This window comes from Vicia villosa, linkage group LG6, assembly GCF_029867415.1.
Source record: "Vicia villosa cultivar HV-30 ecotype Madison, WI linkage group LG6, Vvil1.0, whole genome shotgun sequence".
NCBI lineage: Eukaryota > Viridiplantae > Streptophyta > Magnoliopsida > Fabales > Fabaceae > Vicia > Vicia villosa.
Window position 1 is genome coordinate 107,744,027 of NC_081185.1, and position 16,142 is coordinate 107,760,168.

Consider the following 16,142-nt stretch of genomic DNA (forward strand, 5'->3'; position numbering starts at 1 on the left):
GCAGTCACATAGCATTTATCGATTACACATAACACATAGCATGCAAGCCAATCAATGTTATCTTCTACAATTCAACATTATAAATAAAATATTCACATAGAATTTATCATCTCAACACATCATAATAAAATATAGAAATCAATTGTCAATTCATGTTATTCCCAATCTTCATCGATTCACAACAAACATATACATGTATTTCAAGTATCATGTACCATATACATGTCTCACATATATGTAAATTTCATGTTTAATCAAATATGAATTTAAGATATCCAATACATAGTTCTAACAAATTCTAAATTAATCATAATTATTATAGAATTTAAGGAATAAATAATTCCATGAATGATTCACATACAATTCACATTCATCACCAAGAACATCATTTACATCAGGCTCATCATCAAAACGGGAAATCGTTAACACATCAACATAAAATGACTAAATTTCATAAGTACATGGAAATTAGAATCATACATCAAATAACTCATTTTATTCCATCATAATATATTTCATTGCGTTAGCTTTCCAACGCATCGAACGACACTCGATTCCGACTTACGGTTAAAAACACATCCAAATACATTAACAACTCCAAATTTCATGTATATAACATATATCCAACATATACTTCCATTAAGAACATCAAAAACAAGATTCATACATCAATTTTATGGATTTCTACATAAACCCTAACATACAAAGTTATGAGAAATTGAAATTAAGAACACCCAACATACAATCTACCCATTTCATAGAATATACAACCATAATAACATAGATTCTCCCCCTTAGCTCTTGAAGATCCTCTTCTTCTAGGTTTTGCCTTTTTTTTTCTCTTCTTTCTTCCTCTTTCTCTTCTCTTTCTCCTCTCTCCAAATGAAAAAGTTATGAGACTAAACCTAACTCCTCTTACTATCTTTCTCTAATCAAATGGGCTTAGTGACACACACACACACACACACACACACACACACACACACACTTATTACTTCTATTTCAATTAATTAGGCCCAATATCTATTATCTCATTATTCTACCAATAATTCTAATTACCCAATTAGCATAATAACCACATAATTAAATAATTATCACACCAAATAATAATTAAATAATCATACTAATAATAAAATACCTATTTAATTAAATAAAATAGAAAAATTGGAATGTTACAAACATGGCCCAATCGTCTATGATAGAGCCATTTCTCTTCATTAATAGACAAGAGACATATAACATTTGGTTCTTTCAAATCAGAAAGTGTGATTTTGTAAATGTTGTTCTCCCTATTTCTATTGAATATAATGGAGCCATCTTTTTGACTATCAGCTTTACAGGACTTTTGATTAAATATTATATCATAACCATTGTCAATTAATTGACTTATGGACGATAGATTATTCTATAGTCCATCAACAAGTAAAACATTAGAGATAGAAAGGAGAAAACCATGACCAAGTATTTTGGAGCCTATGTTCTTCCCTTTCTGATCACCTCTGAAACCTACGAAGCCACCAAGCTTAAGTTCCAGGCTTTGGAACATATGCTTTCTTTGCGTCGTGTCGTGAGCATCTAGAGTCCAAGTACCGTGACTGGTATTTTAACTGAGCTGCTAAGGATGTCTACAACATAGATTATCTTGTCCTTAGGTACCAATATCTTTTTGGGTCCTTTCTTGTTAGTACTCCTAAAGTTCTTAACAAACTTGAGTTTAGGTGCAAAAAAACCAAGCCTATATGAATAGTGAAAACAGGTATGAAGATCTTTTGGTTTTTAAAATTCTTGTATGCAGATATCAGATGTCCTAAGAGATGTCGAGACAGTGATATCTAATTAAAACATAATGACAAGATAAATACAATTAAGAGTACTGAAAGTAAAGGAACACACAGAATTGTTAACCCAGTTCGGTGTACAACAACACCTACTCTAGGGGCTACCAAGCCATAGAGGAAGTCTACTAAATAGTATTAGTTTGTAGACCCACAACAAACTATCACCAGTTTATAATCTACTCACCAAATAAATACTCGTGCTTAACTTCTACCTAAGAATCACCTAGGTATGAACCCTTCTCAATTCCGTTACAATCATTATAGTGATGATAACTCTATTACTTAGAAATATTCAGAAGTTATACTTCAAGAACACATAATCACTCAATTCTTAAAAGCTTAAGAATGATTGACAACACTTACAACTCAAAGAGACAGTCCTACTCTGATATCAAGATGATATTAGAGAGGCTCATAATTCACAAGAACACAAACCCTAAAAGCATACAATATGACTCAATACGTTCCACACATTATTTAGGTTTGCAGCTTTCTTTTTATATAGCAATGTCTGGTTAGATTTGGGATTCAAACATACAGCAAATTAGTTGCTGAAAATATGCAGAAATCTCTGCATAAAAATAGGACTTCGATCATATGTTTCCTAAAATGTCTCAACATTTAGAGAAACAAATTAATCTTTTAAATTCAAATAGACTCTATGATTCCTCAGTCTTGAACGCCACATAGGATAGCAAATATTCCATGAATATTCTAAACTTGTTAAAACTATAATAAATCCAAGTGTACATATGTAACAGACACGATGTAGGATACTCTAGATAGGACATCTTGTTCAACTATTATCTCTGCAAGTTAGAACATCCTATTCAACATGTTGCTACCAAGTTGGTTGTACCAAAATTAATACCAACCATAAAAATAGAGAAATAACAATTTTCCCTTAGGCTTTGAAAAAGGTTTTTCTTTAGGCACATAAGCAAGACCTCTTGTTCCGTTTCTGATAACTCCATAGATCATTGAAGCCATTTTACTTCTATCTATGTTTTTAGTCTGAAATGTTTGAAAATATTTGTCATAATTCCCTGTGACATTATCGAAGCGACCACCTGTCCTTCTTGATCCTCTGATTTTTTTTCCTTTTCTTCCAGAGTTGGTTAACCCTTCTATAGAGAAGAGACAACTCATCATCTTCTTCGAAATCTTCTTCAGATTCTCCTTCCTCTTCAGCTTGAAAGGTTTTAGTCTTTTTAGACTTTCCCATAGATTTCAGAGCCATAAATTTTCCTTTTCTTTGAGGCTCATCTTCTTCAACATCTATCTCATGAGTTCTCAAAGAACTAACAAGTTCCTCAAGATTAGTGTTGTTCAGATCCTTAGAAAGTTTCTACGCAGTTACCATAGGCCTCTATCTCTTGGGTGGGATTTTGATAATCTAATTAACATGATCTACAGTAGAGTAACCTTTATTTAGAACCTTCAGTCCTGTAACTAGAGTCTGAAACCTTGCGAACATGTTCTTAACAGCTTCATCATTCTCCATTTTGAAGACTTCATACTTATGTATCTAGGCAAGCTCCTTGGTTTCTTTCACTTAAGCATTTTATTCATGAGTCATTCTTAGTGATTCAGATATTGTCTTCGTTGTATCTCTGTTTGTAATATTTTCATACTCAGTGTATAAAATAGCATTCAACATAATGGTTCTAGCCTTATTATGATTCTTGTACTCTTTCTTTTATTTGTCAGTTATCACTCTTCTTTTAATCTTGTTACCACTAGCATCAATAAGATAAACGTAGCCATCAACTACCATATCCCTTAGATCTACATCATGGTCAAGAAATAAACTTTATATTATTTCTTTCCAATAGTCAAACTTTCTTCATAAAAAATGGGAGGTATGGCACTATAGTAATCTCTTTCACTAAGAACAGGTGCAGCTGGAGGAGTCATGACATTTCCCGTCATTGTGTTTCAAAGAATTTATGGATCTTTATCTAACACAGTAAAGTGTTTGATAACAAGCAATAGCAGAATCATAGCTCTGATGCAAATTGAAGGTTAAGGAAACACAAGAAAAATGGGTTTGAATTGGGTTTCAAGAATAAAAGATTTTTCTCAACTAAGACAAACAAACAAAGAACTTAGAATAAAAATAATGGACACAATATTTTTATCCTGGTTCACTATTAACGAAGCTACCTCCAGTCCACCCGCCAAGGTGATGTTGCCTTCTCACAAGGACTTAATCAACTATAACCAAACTGATTACACACAAAAACCTACTGTCAATACCTTCTTGAGAATCCTGACTATTCTCTAGTCTCTTAAGGAATAAAATCAACTCATAAGTTGAGATACAAAGGTGTGTTTACAAAAATGCTTCTTAATAAGCAGATTACACAAATTGAAATACAATGAATAACACAAAGTTTTAGAGAGAAAGTGTATGAAAAAAATCCTTGCTTTACAGCTTTTCTCATAAAGATGAAATTTTTAAGATCAAGATTGTTGTGCAAATGTTCACATGGGAGTAGTATCAAGAGTTCTTCTTTTAATTCTTCCAAGTCTTCTTATATAGGCATAGAAAGATCCGTTGAAGGGTGGAGATGAAATTCCACATTTCTTAGTTGTATTCTTACATAACGGTCAGTGAGAATGATAGACAAAATGGTACAATAGTACTGTCCTTGCATCACAAAATCAGTGTAGTGGAAGGAATATTTGATCTTGTACCATGTATGATTTTGTCACGTAAAAACTTTTTGATCTTATCTTCTAATTCGAGGCTTCAGAATGCATGTTGATAAAGCATGTTTAGAAGGATCAAAAGATGAAGGAGAGTCTTCAGAACCGTATCTTCAGAACTTGTTCTCAAGAATCTTGTCTTTAGAGTCTTTAGAACTTGGTCTTTAGAACTTGTGTCAAATGTTAGAGCCTGAAAAAAAATCTTCGGAAGCACCTTTATCAGAGTAAGAGTCATAATCCATTTGATGAGCATTTGATCAGAAGTATTGTCAAAGAGTGTTCAAGAACTTGACTTTTCCTTATAAAGCGCACTTTGTTATCTCTTCAAAGTTAAAGTGTGTTGATTCCAAAAACAGATGGTGTCACACGCCATTCTATCAGAGTCAGGACATGTTATCAAAAAATACTCACTAGACGAAAATCATTAGGGTACAAAATTGTTCTCTAAGAAACATTACATTGTTATCATCAAAACTAAAGGTCAGATGCAAAACCAAATGTTGTTCTTACAATTTCCCCCTTTTTAATGATGACAAAATCATGTATTTTGATAAATAAATTTTACTTGCTTAAAACACAGAAAACATATCAGAGTGAATTAGAAATCTCACTTGAATTTATTCTATAAAAAATTATCTCAACTTGTATTTGTGGTTACACATAAATTTGGTAGAAACTCAAATCATAAACCAAAAACCAAAGCGTTCTGTTATGGAATCAAAATTGGTTGGAGAATCGATGGTTGCGATGGAAAATGGTAGACTTGAGCTTCATATGCTGAGGTAGAGGAACTGACCTGCGAGATTAGCACTCCAACGCTTTAGTCACAATATGAAGAAAAAGATTTAATGAAATTTGATTTTGAAAATGTGTACTTATAATTCTTCTTATATATCATTTATTAAATGGGAAGAATAATAACAATCCGTTATTTTCTCAACGTGGGATGCAGGGAGGCATTGAATGTATCCTGACCCTAGTTCCCTAGAGTGATTCCCTTGTGCTGCGAGCAACTTGAACAAATCATTTTTTTTCTTCAGATTATCGATCAATGGCCATTTTAATCGGCCCTAAACATAAGGATTTCATATAAATCCAATATATTAATTCAAAAATTTGAAAAATTCGAATTCGTTTATTTAAAATATTTTGATAAAAGTATACACCATGAAAATGTCAGATCAAATTAAATAGGTAACAAGACAAGTTCTCGTAAATCTGACGTAGTAAAAATATAATATTCAAAATATCTCTCTTTATTTGGCCATTGAAATAACACCTAATCTACAATATAAGAAAAGTATAACTTTTCTCAACTTTATTTCTAGTTGTGACACTTGGCAGCATGAGCAGAGACTATCAGATTTTCCCATATTCTGATTTTCCTAATTTTCCTAATATTCCCACGTCTGTTTTCCTTCCCTCCACCTTCCACTTTCCACCGGTTACACATGCAACCAAATATTTCATTACAAACAATTATTCCTCCATCTTCCACATTCTAAAATGGTTTTATCATTACTCTTAGATATATAACCGATCATACTCGCACATTCTCTATAATGTTCATCAAACCTAATCGTGGAAATTTTGGTTTATACCATTTTTGCAATTCCAGTCATTCCCACGACTATTCATGGTCAAATATGTGATAATTGCTTTGTATTTTTGACTAATTAGTTTTATACTGTTTTGATATTTAACATTTGTTCCTTTATTTTCTTGATAGAAAATATCTTTCATGTTATTTGCAGGTTGAATTTCTAGTCTATCATTCTCAAGTACCAATTAGAAAATATCTTTTCATGTTATTTGCAGGTTGAATTTTTAGTGTATCATTCTCAAGTACCAATTGGTGTCACTCCATAGTATATGATTGGTTTTTTCCATGTGTTTTTTCCAATCCCTATTTTCTATTCTTTTAGTATCAATTTCAATATTGTCCCTGATTTTTCTTTTCTTGCAGTGTCATTTTAGATTGGTGTCACTCCATAGTATATGATTGGTTTTTTACATGTGTTTTTTCCAATCCCTATTTTCTATTCTTTTAGTATCAATTTCAATATTGTCCCTGATTATTATTTTCTTGTAGTGTCATTTTAGATTCCGCCGTCACTTTGGTAATCCCTGCTTTTTGGATTTTTTCTAGTGCATGTTGTAGCAAGCATCTTTTATACGATTCGTTTAGAATAAACATATATCTGACGGTTTTTCTTCGACCACCTCCTTCTGTTAGTGTTGAACTTATTGCCAGATTCTTTTTTGGCTGCCCTGAAAGTTTGAACAGTTGAAGTAGAATTCATGTTGGGTGGTGTCAATATACAATGGAGAATATGCTTGGAATTATTGGATTATGCTTGCGCAAGTTTTGTCGAAATTGTAGATATTATAATATGTAAATAACATAATATTTTATATTAATTCATAGAATTAAGAAATATTTTTGTTAGGTCAAATTAAGAAATTAAGTTTATCCTTATATATATATATATATATATATATATATATATATATATATATATATATATATATATATATATATATATATATATATATATATATATTAAAATGAAATGTATAAAATTATTTTTATAAAATATTATTGATATTTATTTACTGTAATATCAAACAAAACAATACAATATTAAAAATTAAAAATGTATACATAATTTTGAAATATATAAAAAAATAGAATCAAAGAATAAAGAAAAAACAATATTTTTTAGGAATTATTGATTGATTGTAATTTTTAATTTTTGATATAATGTGACTGTTATTTTTAACTTCTTATTAATAATAGTCCAAGCATTATGGTCTATTTGCACCTGATTTTAAAGAATAGTTTGTTGGTATAATAAAGCAGTGCACCTATTTTCTTGATATGGAAATTGTTTCGTGAAATAATTGATATATTATTATAAAATAACCTTTAATTTTTTATATTGTAAGTGCAAATGTTAATAAATAAATTTCATCGATGGATTGATTTTATGTTGATTTTATGTTTGTGTGATATCTATATTAAATCTTAATAATTATCAAAATTGTAGATATTATAATATGTAAATAACGTAATATTTTTATTAATTCATAGAAGTAAATAATATTTTAGTTAGGTCAAGTTAAGACATAAAGTATATATATATATATATATATATATATATATATATATATATATATATATATATATATATATATATATATATATATATATATATATATATTCAAATTGCATATTACAACTTACAAGATTATGTAAAAAAAAAAAATACACAAAATATTATACTACAAAAGATTGAGATCGTTATTTATTTATTTATATATATTTTAATTCCGCTATCAAAGAGTTTTTCAATTTTTTTGAAGTTTAAAAATAAATTTACTTAAATGTAGCCCGGGAAAAATGTATTATTTTTTACAATTAAGTTTGTTAGTAATATAGAAATCAATGTGTCAAATATTTATAAGTAAAAAAAATACTAGACAAACATACATAAATAATATATGTGTTAAATAACATTATAATTATATGCTAATATAAACAACTCATAATTATATATATATATATATATATATATATATATATATATATATATATATATATATATATATATATATATATATATATATATATATATATATATATATATACCGTTATCAAAGAGTTTTTCAATTCTTTTGTGAAGGGTATGAAAACACATAGAAAGGGGGGTTTGAATAAGTGATTTCTTTTTGCAATATAAAAATGACACGATATTTTTATCCTGGTTCGTTATAACTCAACTACTTCAGTCCACCCGTCAAGATGATTTCGCCTCTCTTCGTCGAGGACTTAATCCACTATAATCAAAACTGATTACAAGTGCCCAACCATTTGTAGTGACTAACAATACAATGCACAACCAACTGTCGTGACTAATAATACAATGCATAACCAACTGTCGTGACTAATAACCTTGCACAAGCCAACTGCTTGTGACTAACAACCTCTAAGACTAAACTAGTCCTAGCCCTCTTGAGAAATCTGACCCAACTGGTCTCTCAAGAAACGATTACAAGTTAACAGTAGTGTTTCAAATTGCTTCTAAAAAGCTTTAATCACAATTGTGATATTTCACTAAGTTTTTAGTACAAGAGATATGAACTCAGAATAGTAAAGATAATGTTCTTCAGCGTAAGAGTTCTTAGTTTGTATATGAGCAAGTGTTCTTTCCTCTTTGTATGTAAGCTTTTATATGTTCTTCATTTTTCTTTTTGTATATGGCTCACACTTTTCTTTTATAAGATTATAATATATATATATATATATATATATATATATATATATATATATATATATATATATATATATATATATATATATATATATATATATATATATATAGATATATAGCTTCAAGAATTTGTCTGTTATCTTGATCTTTGGAGAGAGCATTGAATGCTTGCGTGTTTGCTTTTTTGGTTTTTGTTTCTCCAACGAACTGCATGTGCGTTGCTTCTTCAATCAACCTTGGGAATTGTTCCATTTAAGTGCTTCAGCCGTCTTTTTAACAATTATGTTTTTAACGGCATCTTATCTTGATTCAAAACTTTGTATTTATTCATTTTGTTCTGACTTGTATATATAAATTCTAATAGAGTTTGTCTACATTGATTGGTGCATTCAGAAGTTACCTCATTAGAGCTTCAGCGGCTTTTCTTTTCAGCGTTTGTTCATGTTCTGATGGCACTTGTATTAGAGCATCTTCTGAAATGAGAGATATATAATTAGAGTATCATATTTACTTATACAAAATTTATTTACTTGTTATCATCAAAACACTAAAATATGATTAGAACCAAACTGTGTTCTAACAATCTCCCCCTTTTTGATGATGACAAAACATTTAAGTTCTGATCAGAAATTTTGTATATAAGAAGACAATCTCCCCCCTGAGATGTATAGTCTCACCCTGAAATAAATACTTGGAAGAAAATTTAGAAGATAACTTCCCTGAGTATATTTTTTTCTTCAGCGTATCTCTTGAGAAGATTTGCTTGTATTTCTTTTCAGAGCACTTATTTAGAAGATCTGCATGATTCTTTTTCGAAACATTATTTTCATATGATTTTCCTGCAGCTTTCAGAAAAAGAAAGGAACGGTACAACAATTCTTTGTACATTTGTCAGTAACTGTTTTGAGGTTTTATCATAAATGAAAACATTTTCGTGTTTCTGCATGTGTCTATTGATATACAGAGTGAACTTCAACGCTGGAGACACTCCTGACATCATACTACACTTCCTTGATTTGTGCAAGAGGGATGGTACACCAATTGACCCAGCATGGTTTCAAGGCAGAAACAACCCTCTACCAGTAGTTTACAAAAAGAAGAAATCCAAGAAGAGGAAAGTTGTTGAAGAAGGCACTTCTACGAGAGCTCCCAAGGTTCAGAAGACAAAGAAGAAAAAGTCTTCAGGTAATCCTTCTACCTCTATCTCTGTTGTCAATTCTGAAAATATAGAAACATCTGAACAACCCCAAACATCAGAACATCAAACAGCTCAAACATCTGAATTGCTTGTATCTCAACAATTGAATCCCCTGTACATCAAACTTCTGACCCTCTATCATCTCCAACAAGTGAACTACCACCACCCCAAACAACTCCACCATCTCTATCTTAAACATCCGCACCACCCTTACTTCATTCATCTGAACCTATTTCACAACAAACTTCTGGCCAACAAAATCTCGATGCTTCAAACTCTGAAATTGACCCCACAGTTCCTCCAGTAATTCAAGAACAAAACCAAAACATGCACAAATGTTGTCTGATATAGATAATTTTGAACTTCCACCAGAACAAACTGAACCCTCTAAATCACTAGAAGCCATAACAATCACTCAGCCTGAAAACCAACAAGAAACTGTGATACCAGCTCCCCAACATACTAATCTAAACACTTCAAAAATCCCACCTGAAACAGAACTTCCAATCCCCACATAAAGAGAATTTTCACCTACATCACTAACAGAACCTCCACCATTCTCACAAGCAGAACCTCAAATCCTCATTAAAAATAAGCCTCAACCTCAACCACAAATCTCAACCCAAACTTCACAACCTTATGAGTGGTTCATAGGCTCATGGGACATTCCTGGCTACACATGCCCATTAGCTACAATCATTCCTGAGACTCCAACTCACAACATCCTTACAATACTTGAGTCATCAGAACAACCTCCCACTCCCTCTCCAAAACACATCTCAATCCCATCCTCACCAGAAGTTTATATCATCTCACCCTCACCTTCGCCACATGACTCACCAATGTCCACCTCTGAACCTCAACCAATCCAACATTCTGACAAAAATATATCTGATGATCCCACACCAACTCCAAATGCTATCCCATCAGATGTTCAAATATTATTTTAGAATTTTGAAATAGAGATGCAGGATTGGATTCAAAAGCTGCATGTTGATTATGCAAACAGTGCAAGTCCCATTGCTTCAGGAGCTCTTTGGGATGCATTCAGACATGGATTCAACTCTGAATCTCTCAAACTCAAAGAAGTGTGCCGTACTCATGCTAATGAGAAATTTTCTAAGTGTCTGCATCTAGTCTTAACTATAGTAAAGGATATCTTGGCTTTAAGGCCATCTTTGCAGATTAGTGATTCTCCTTGGTACTCACCTTCTGACCCTATGGATATCAGCAATACTGAAGATTCTTGTTCTCTTGTTTTATTGAAACCCCTTCCTGCCTATGTGCCCAAGGCTGCTCCTCCTAGAAAAATACCTACCTTGATGGTAGATGTTGACTCCTTGGTGTCCAAGTTCATAACTGCTCCTCTAATGATTGGAGCTTCTGACGTCACCTCAACTTCGGCTTCAAATTCTCTAGGGCTTGAAACGCTAAATAAACTAAAGAAGGAGAATGCAAGTGTTAAAGAACGACTGGACAAACAGGATGGGACGAACATGGAAATCAAGTCCTGGATGGCTAAGCAAGAAGGAGCCACGAGTGAGATCAAAAACCTTCTAATGTCACTTGTCCCTCGACAACCCTAGTTTTCTTCCGTGTTTCGTCCGTATGACATTTTCTTGTGTGTTTTTTTGTCTTCATTTATGTTACTGTTGAATTCTTTTTGTTTGTGTTGCACTTATCTCATCTATGAATATCGTCTTGCTTTATTTACAAGTATTGTTTTTTATTACGCTTTTTGATTATGACAAAAAGGGGGAGAAATAGTAGTGAAATTTTGACTTGATATGGTTTAACAATTAAAAATAAAACCTCAAAACAGTTACTGACAAATGTACAAAGAATTGTTGTACCGTTCCTTTCTTTTTCTGAAAGCTGCAGGAAAATCATATTAAAATAATGTTTTGAAAAAGAATCATATAGATCTTCTAAAGAAGTGCTCTGAAAAGAAATACAAGCAAATCTTCGGAAGAGATACGCTGAAGAGAAAAATATACTCAGGGAAGTTATCTTCTAAATTTTCTTATAAGTATTTATTTTAGGGGGAGACTATACATCTCAGGGGAGATTGTCTTCTTATATACAAAATTTCTGATAAGAACTTAAATGTTTTGTCATCATCAAAAAGGGGGAGATTGTTAGAACACGGTTTGGTTCTAATCATATCTTAGTGTTTTGATGATAACAAGTAAATAAATTTTGTATAAGTAAATATGATACTCTAATTATATATCTCTCATTTTAGAAGATGCTCTAATACAAGTGCCATCAGAACATGAACAAACGCTGAAAAGAAAAGCCGCTGAAGCTCTAATGAAGTAACTTCTAAATGCACCAACCGCTGTAGACAAACTCTATTAGAAGTTATATATACAAGTCAGAATTTATATATACAAACTCTATTAGAACCTGTTCTGAGTTGTATATATAACTTCTAATAGAGTTTGTCTATAGCGGTTGGTGCATTAAGAAGTTACTTCATTAGAGCTTCATTAGAGTATCATATTTACTTATGTTCAAATAGATTTTCATAAAAATTATTTTTGAAATACCACTTTTTGAAAAAAATGCGATTTTGACTATGTTTTAGTCTTCAATAATGTTTGTTTATGTTATAGGATGTCAAAAGTAATGTTTCAATTTAGAAAAAACGAATATAAAAAAACTTGTAATATTTTGAAAAATTATTTAGTAAAATCTATTTTCAAAAATACAAAGAAAAAAATCCATTTTTTAAAGCTGAAACACACTAGCCCTTAACCATTAGATTGAAAATAATTATGAGTCAAGATGTGAAGTAAGTTATAATAACTTACTCATGGAGTAAGAATATCCCTCCTCATATCTAGTGACTCCCGCTCAATTATGTGGAATCAATTGTTTCTCTCATTTAGGGTCTGTTTGGTTCGAGGTAGAGCGAGGAGAGGGGAGGAGAGAGGAGGAAATACTTATAATGAAATGTGTTTGGTTCAATTTTTAGGAGAAGAGAGGAGATGAGGGGTGGGGAGGGGAGCAAAATCCCTCCAAATGACACTTTTTGCGTTTCCCAAATCGGGGGGATTCGGAGGGGTGGGGAGGGAATCCGAATTTTATTTTAATATATTTACTAAAATATCCTCAGTTTTATTTTATTATTTTAAAATTATTATTTTCTTTTATGTTAGTGCTTTTCTTTTTGCGATTTTTTCTCTATTGCTTCCATCAAGTTATTATAATTATTATTCACCTTCAAATTATTTTTTATTTTTTTATTTTAATAAAAATTATAATTACTGTAATTTTTTGTTTTTCTATAATTTATTTTATGTATTCAAAAGTTGTTATCAACGCATAATTTATTTTGTGTCGAGAGTTATAATACAAATCAAGTGTACTCATTTTTTTTAATGTTATGTTGTAAGTTATGACTTTTTAATCACTCAATTATACAAATATTATTTCCAAAAAAAATATTTATGAATTTTCATCTTAATATCATCTCACTTATATAAAATTACAAAATTACAAGGATAAAATTATAAATTATTATTAAAATTACAATAATTAATCACCATGTTATAAATTATTTTATAATTTAACTTTTTTAATTGTAACATGGCTGTACAGATTTTTTTTTTGTGATTATTTTAAACTTATATATTTATTAAAATAAATGAAATAAAACTGCATAACAAAAATTTAGCCTATCAAAGTAGGAACCATGGACCCTTGGCATAGACCATGTTATATATATTTGTTAAAAAATAACTTCAAAAAGAAAAAAAATAAATTAAAAAATATTTAAATGTATTTAAATATTAATTAATATGTTTAATGTATTAGTAAATATAATGTATTAAATAAACTTAACAAATTTATATAGTTAATTGTATTTTTTATTGCATTAAATACATTTAATATTCCAAATATCTCTCTTTACTTGGCCATTGAAAATATATCACCTAATTAAGTTCTAGATAGTTAGTTATTCAACGAGAGCCCATACGTCCTTCATTCAAACTTTGTCTGCGTGAACTTATATAATAAACAATTTAGTCGCTCTTTGTTGAAAGTCTTCGAAGCTGAAAAGTCATATTCAATTGACAGGTTTTCTTGTTTTCTTTATAATATCCAAACTTATCTCTTTGAAAAGTAAGCCAACTACATTAATGGATGTGTGCATATATATATTCGTATGTGACCATCAACATTCATACAGAACTAGCAAAAACATTCATACAGAACTAGCAAAAGTGTGATAATGGCAGAAGGAAAAGGAAGAGTTTGCGTAACAGGAGGAACAGGTTTTATTGGTTCATGGATTATCAAGAAACTCCTTGAAGATGGTTACAGCGTTAATACAACTGTTAGAGCTGATCCGGGTAAGATATTAATTTGTACTATGTTTTTAAATATTAATTTGTACTATGTTTCTAATAATTACTATGTTTTTAATATTAATTTCTTTAAATTGCAGAGAAAAAGAGAGATCTTAGCTTTCTCACAAATCTTCCCGGTGCATCTGAAAAACTAAAATTTTTCAATGCCGATCTTGACGATCCAGAAAGTTTCAATGAAGCAATTGAAGGGTGTGTTGGAATATTTCACACCGCTGCTTCGGTTGATTTTGAAGAGAAAGAACCAGAAGAAGTAGTGACAAAAAGAAGCATTGCGGGAGCTTTAGGAATTCTAAAAGCATGCAAAAACTCTAAGACAGTGAAGAGGGTTGTTTACACTTCAAGTGCTTCTGCAGTTTATTGTCAAGACAAAGAAAAAGAAAAGGACGTAATGGACGAAAGTTATTGGAGTGATATAGACATTCTTAGAAATCATAAACCATTTGGTTGGGCTTATTCAGTTTCTAAGACACAAGCGGAGAAAGCTGTTCTTGAATATGGAGAACAAAATGGGTTGGATATTGTGACTATAATACCAACCATTGTTGTTGGACCCTTCATTTGTCCTAAGCTTCCTACCTCTGTTTATGGTGTACTACCTTACTTATTCGGTAATACTGACAACAGTCCAATATCTCGTTTTCATATGGTGCATGTTGATGATGTTGCACGAGCACATATATTCTTACTGGAACATCCTAATCCAAAAGGGAGATACAATTGTTCACCATTCCTTGCAACTGTTGAGGAAGTAGTTGACATCGTTTCTTCAAAACATCCTGAATTTCAAATTCCAAAGTCCAAGTGAGTTTTTTTTCTATATTCAAAATTAAAGTGATCTTTCTTTAATTGTTACTAATATTATCATTCTATTTATTTTCTTTTTCTATAGATTGCTCGAGGGACCTAAAGGTCTGGAGCTTCCACATTTAACATCAAAGAAACTCATTGATGCTGGATTTGAGTTCAAGCATACTATTGAGGAAACGTTTGAGGATGCGATTCAAAGTTGCAAGGAAAAGGGGTTTTTTTGAACATCGTATTAACAATATGTTTGATCATAATTAATAAATAAGATGTCATTAGACATGGCTTAATATTTGTATTATTTTGTATATGAGCTCTACTAAGGTCTTCCGATGGACGATGCTTTATAGATTGAGTGTTTTCTCTAGAATTTTCTCTCAATTTCGGGATTTCCAAGACTGCTATGGTTGAGTGTTTACTTTCCTTTGTCCCTTTTGTTGTACTTGGGCTTTTGCCTATCTATTTTTATTATTGTTGTTGTTTTTTACTTTTGGTGCTTCTTGTGTAAGTTTGACTTTCTGTCTTATGTTGTAAGGTTAAACTTTCTATCTTATGATAATTACTTTTCAATTAAAATATTAATGGTATTTGAACACATAAGTTTATAAATTTTAAAATTCAAATATGTGATAATACCACAGTGCTATTAAGTCGATGAAACGTCAAAATCTACGATAGAGCAATTCAATTTTGATTTTGACCCCGAAAAGTCAAAATATTACATTGTACCATTGGGTTAGAGACTTTTTGTTCACATTAAGCATAAAGAAGATAGGTTTTTTAAGGTAAAATCATATCAGGGGTCTTTTAAGTTATTTTTTTGTAACAGGTTGGTCGTTTAAGTTTTTTTTTGTAATAACTTAGTCCTTTAAGTTATCAAACGTGTGCACCGTTACCCTTTTTTAACACAATGAAGGTGCTAATTATGGATGCAATT

The 16,142-nt window shown here is 30.9% G+C and overlaps 1 protein-coding gene across 2 annotated transcripts in view; it reads left to right on the plus strand.

Moving 5' to 3' along the window:
- Positions 1-15,692, plus strand: part of LOC131609518 (vestitone reductase-like) — a 32,307-nt gene extending 16,615 nt beyond the window's left edge. The window contains exons 1-3 of one of the 2 annotated variants that reach the window (XM_058881228.1): positions 14,212-14,383; positions 14,479-15,202; positions 15,291-15,692. In XM_058881228.1, the coding sequence (XP_058737211.1) occupies positions 14,263-14,383; positions 14,479-15,202; positions 15,291-15,432 (987 nt within the window). In that variant the 5' untranslated portion in view covers positions 14,212-14,262 and the 3' untranslated portion in view covers positions 15,433-15,692. Of the gene's footprint in view, positions 1-14,211; positions 14,384-14,478; positions 15,203-15,290 lie in introns of those variants that run through there. The other variant, XM_058881229.1, reaches the window with a different exon arrangement.
- The last annotated feature ends 450 nt before the right edge of the window (positions 15,693-16,142 follow it).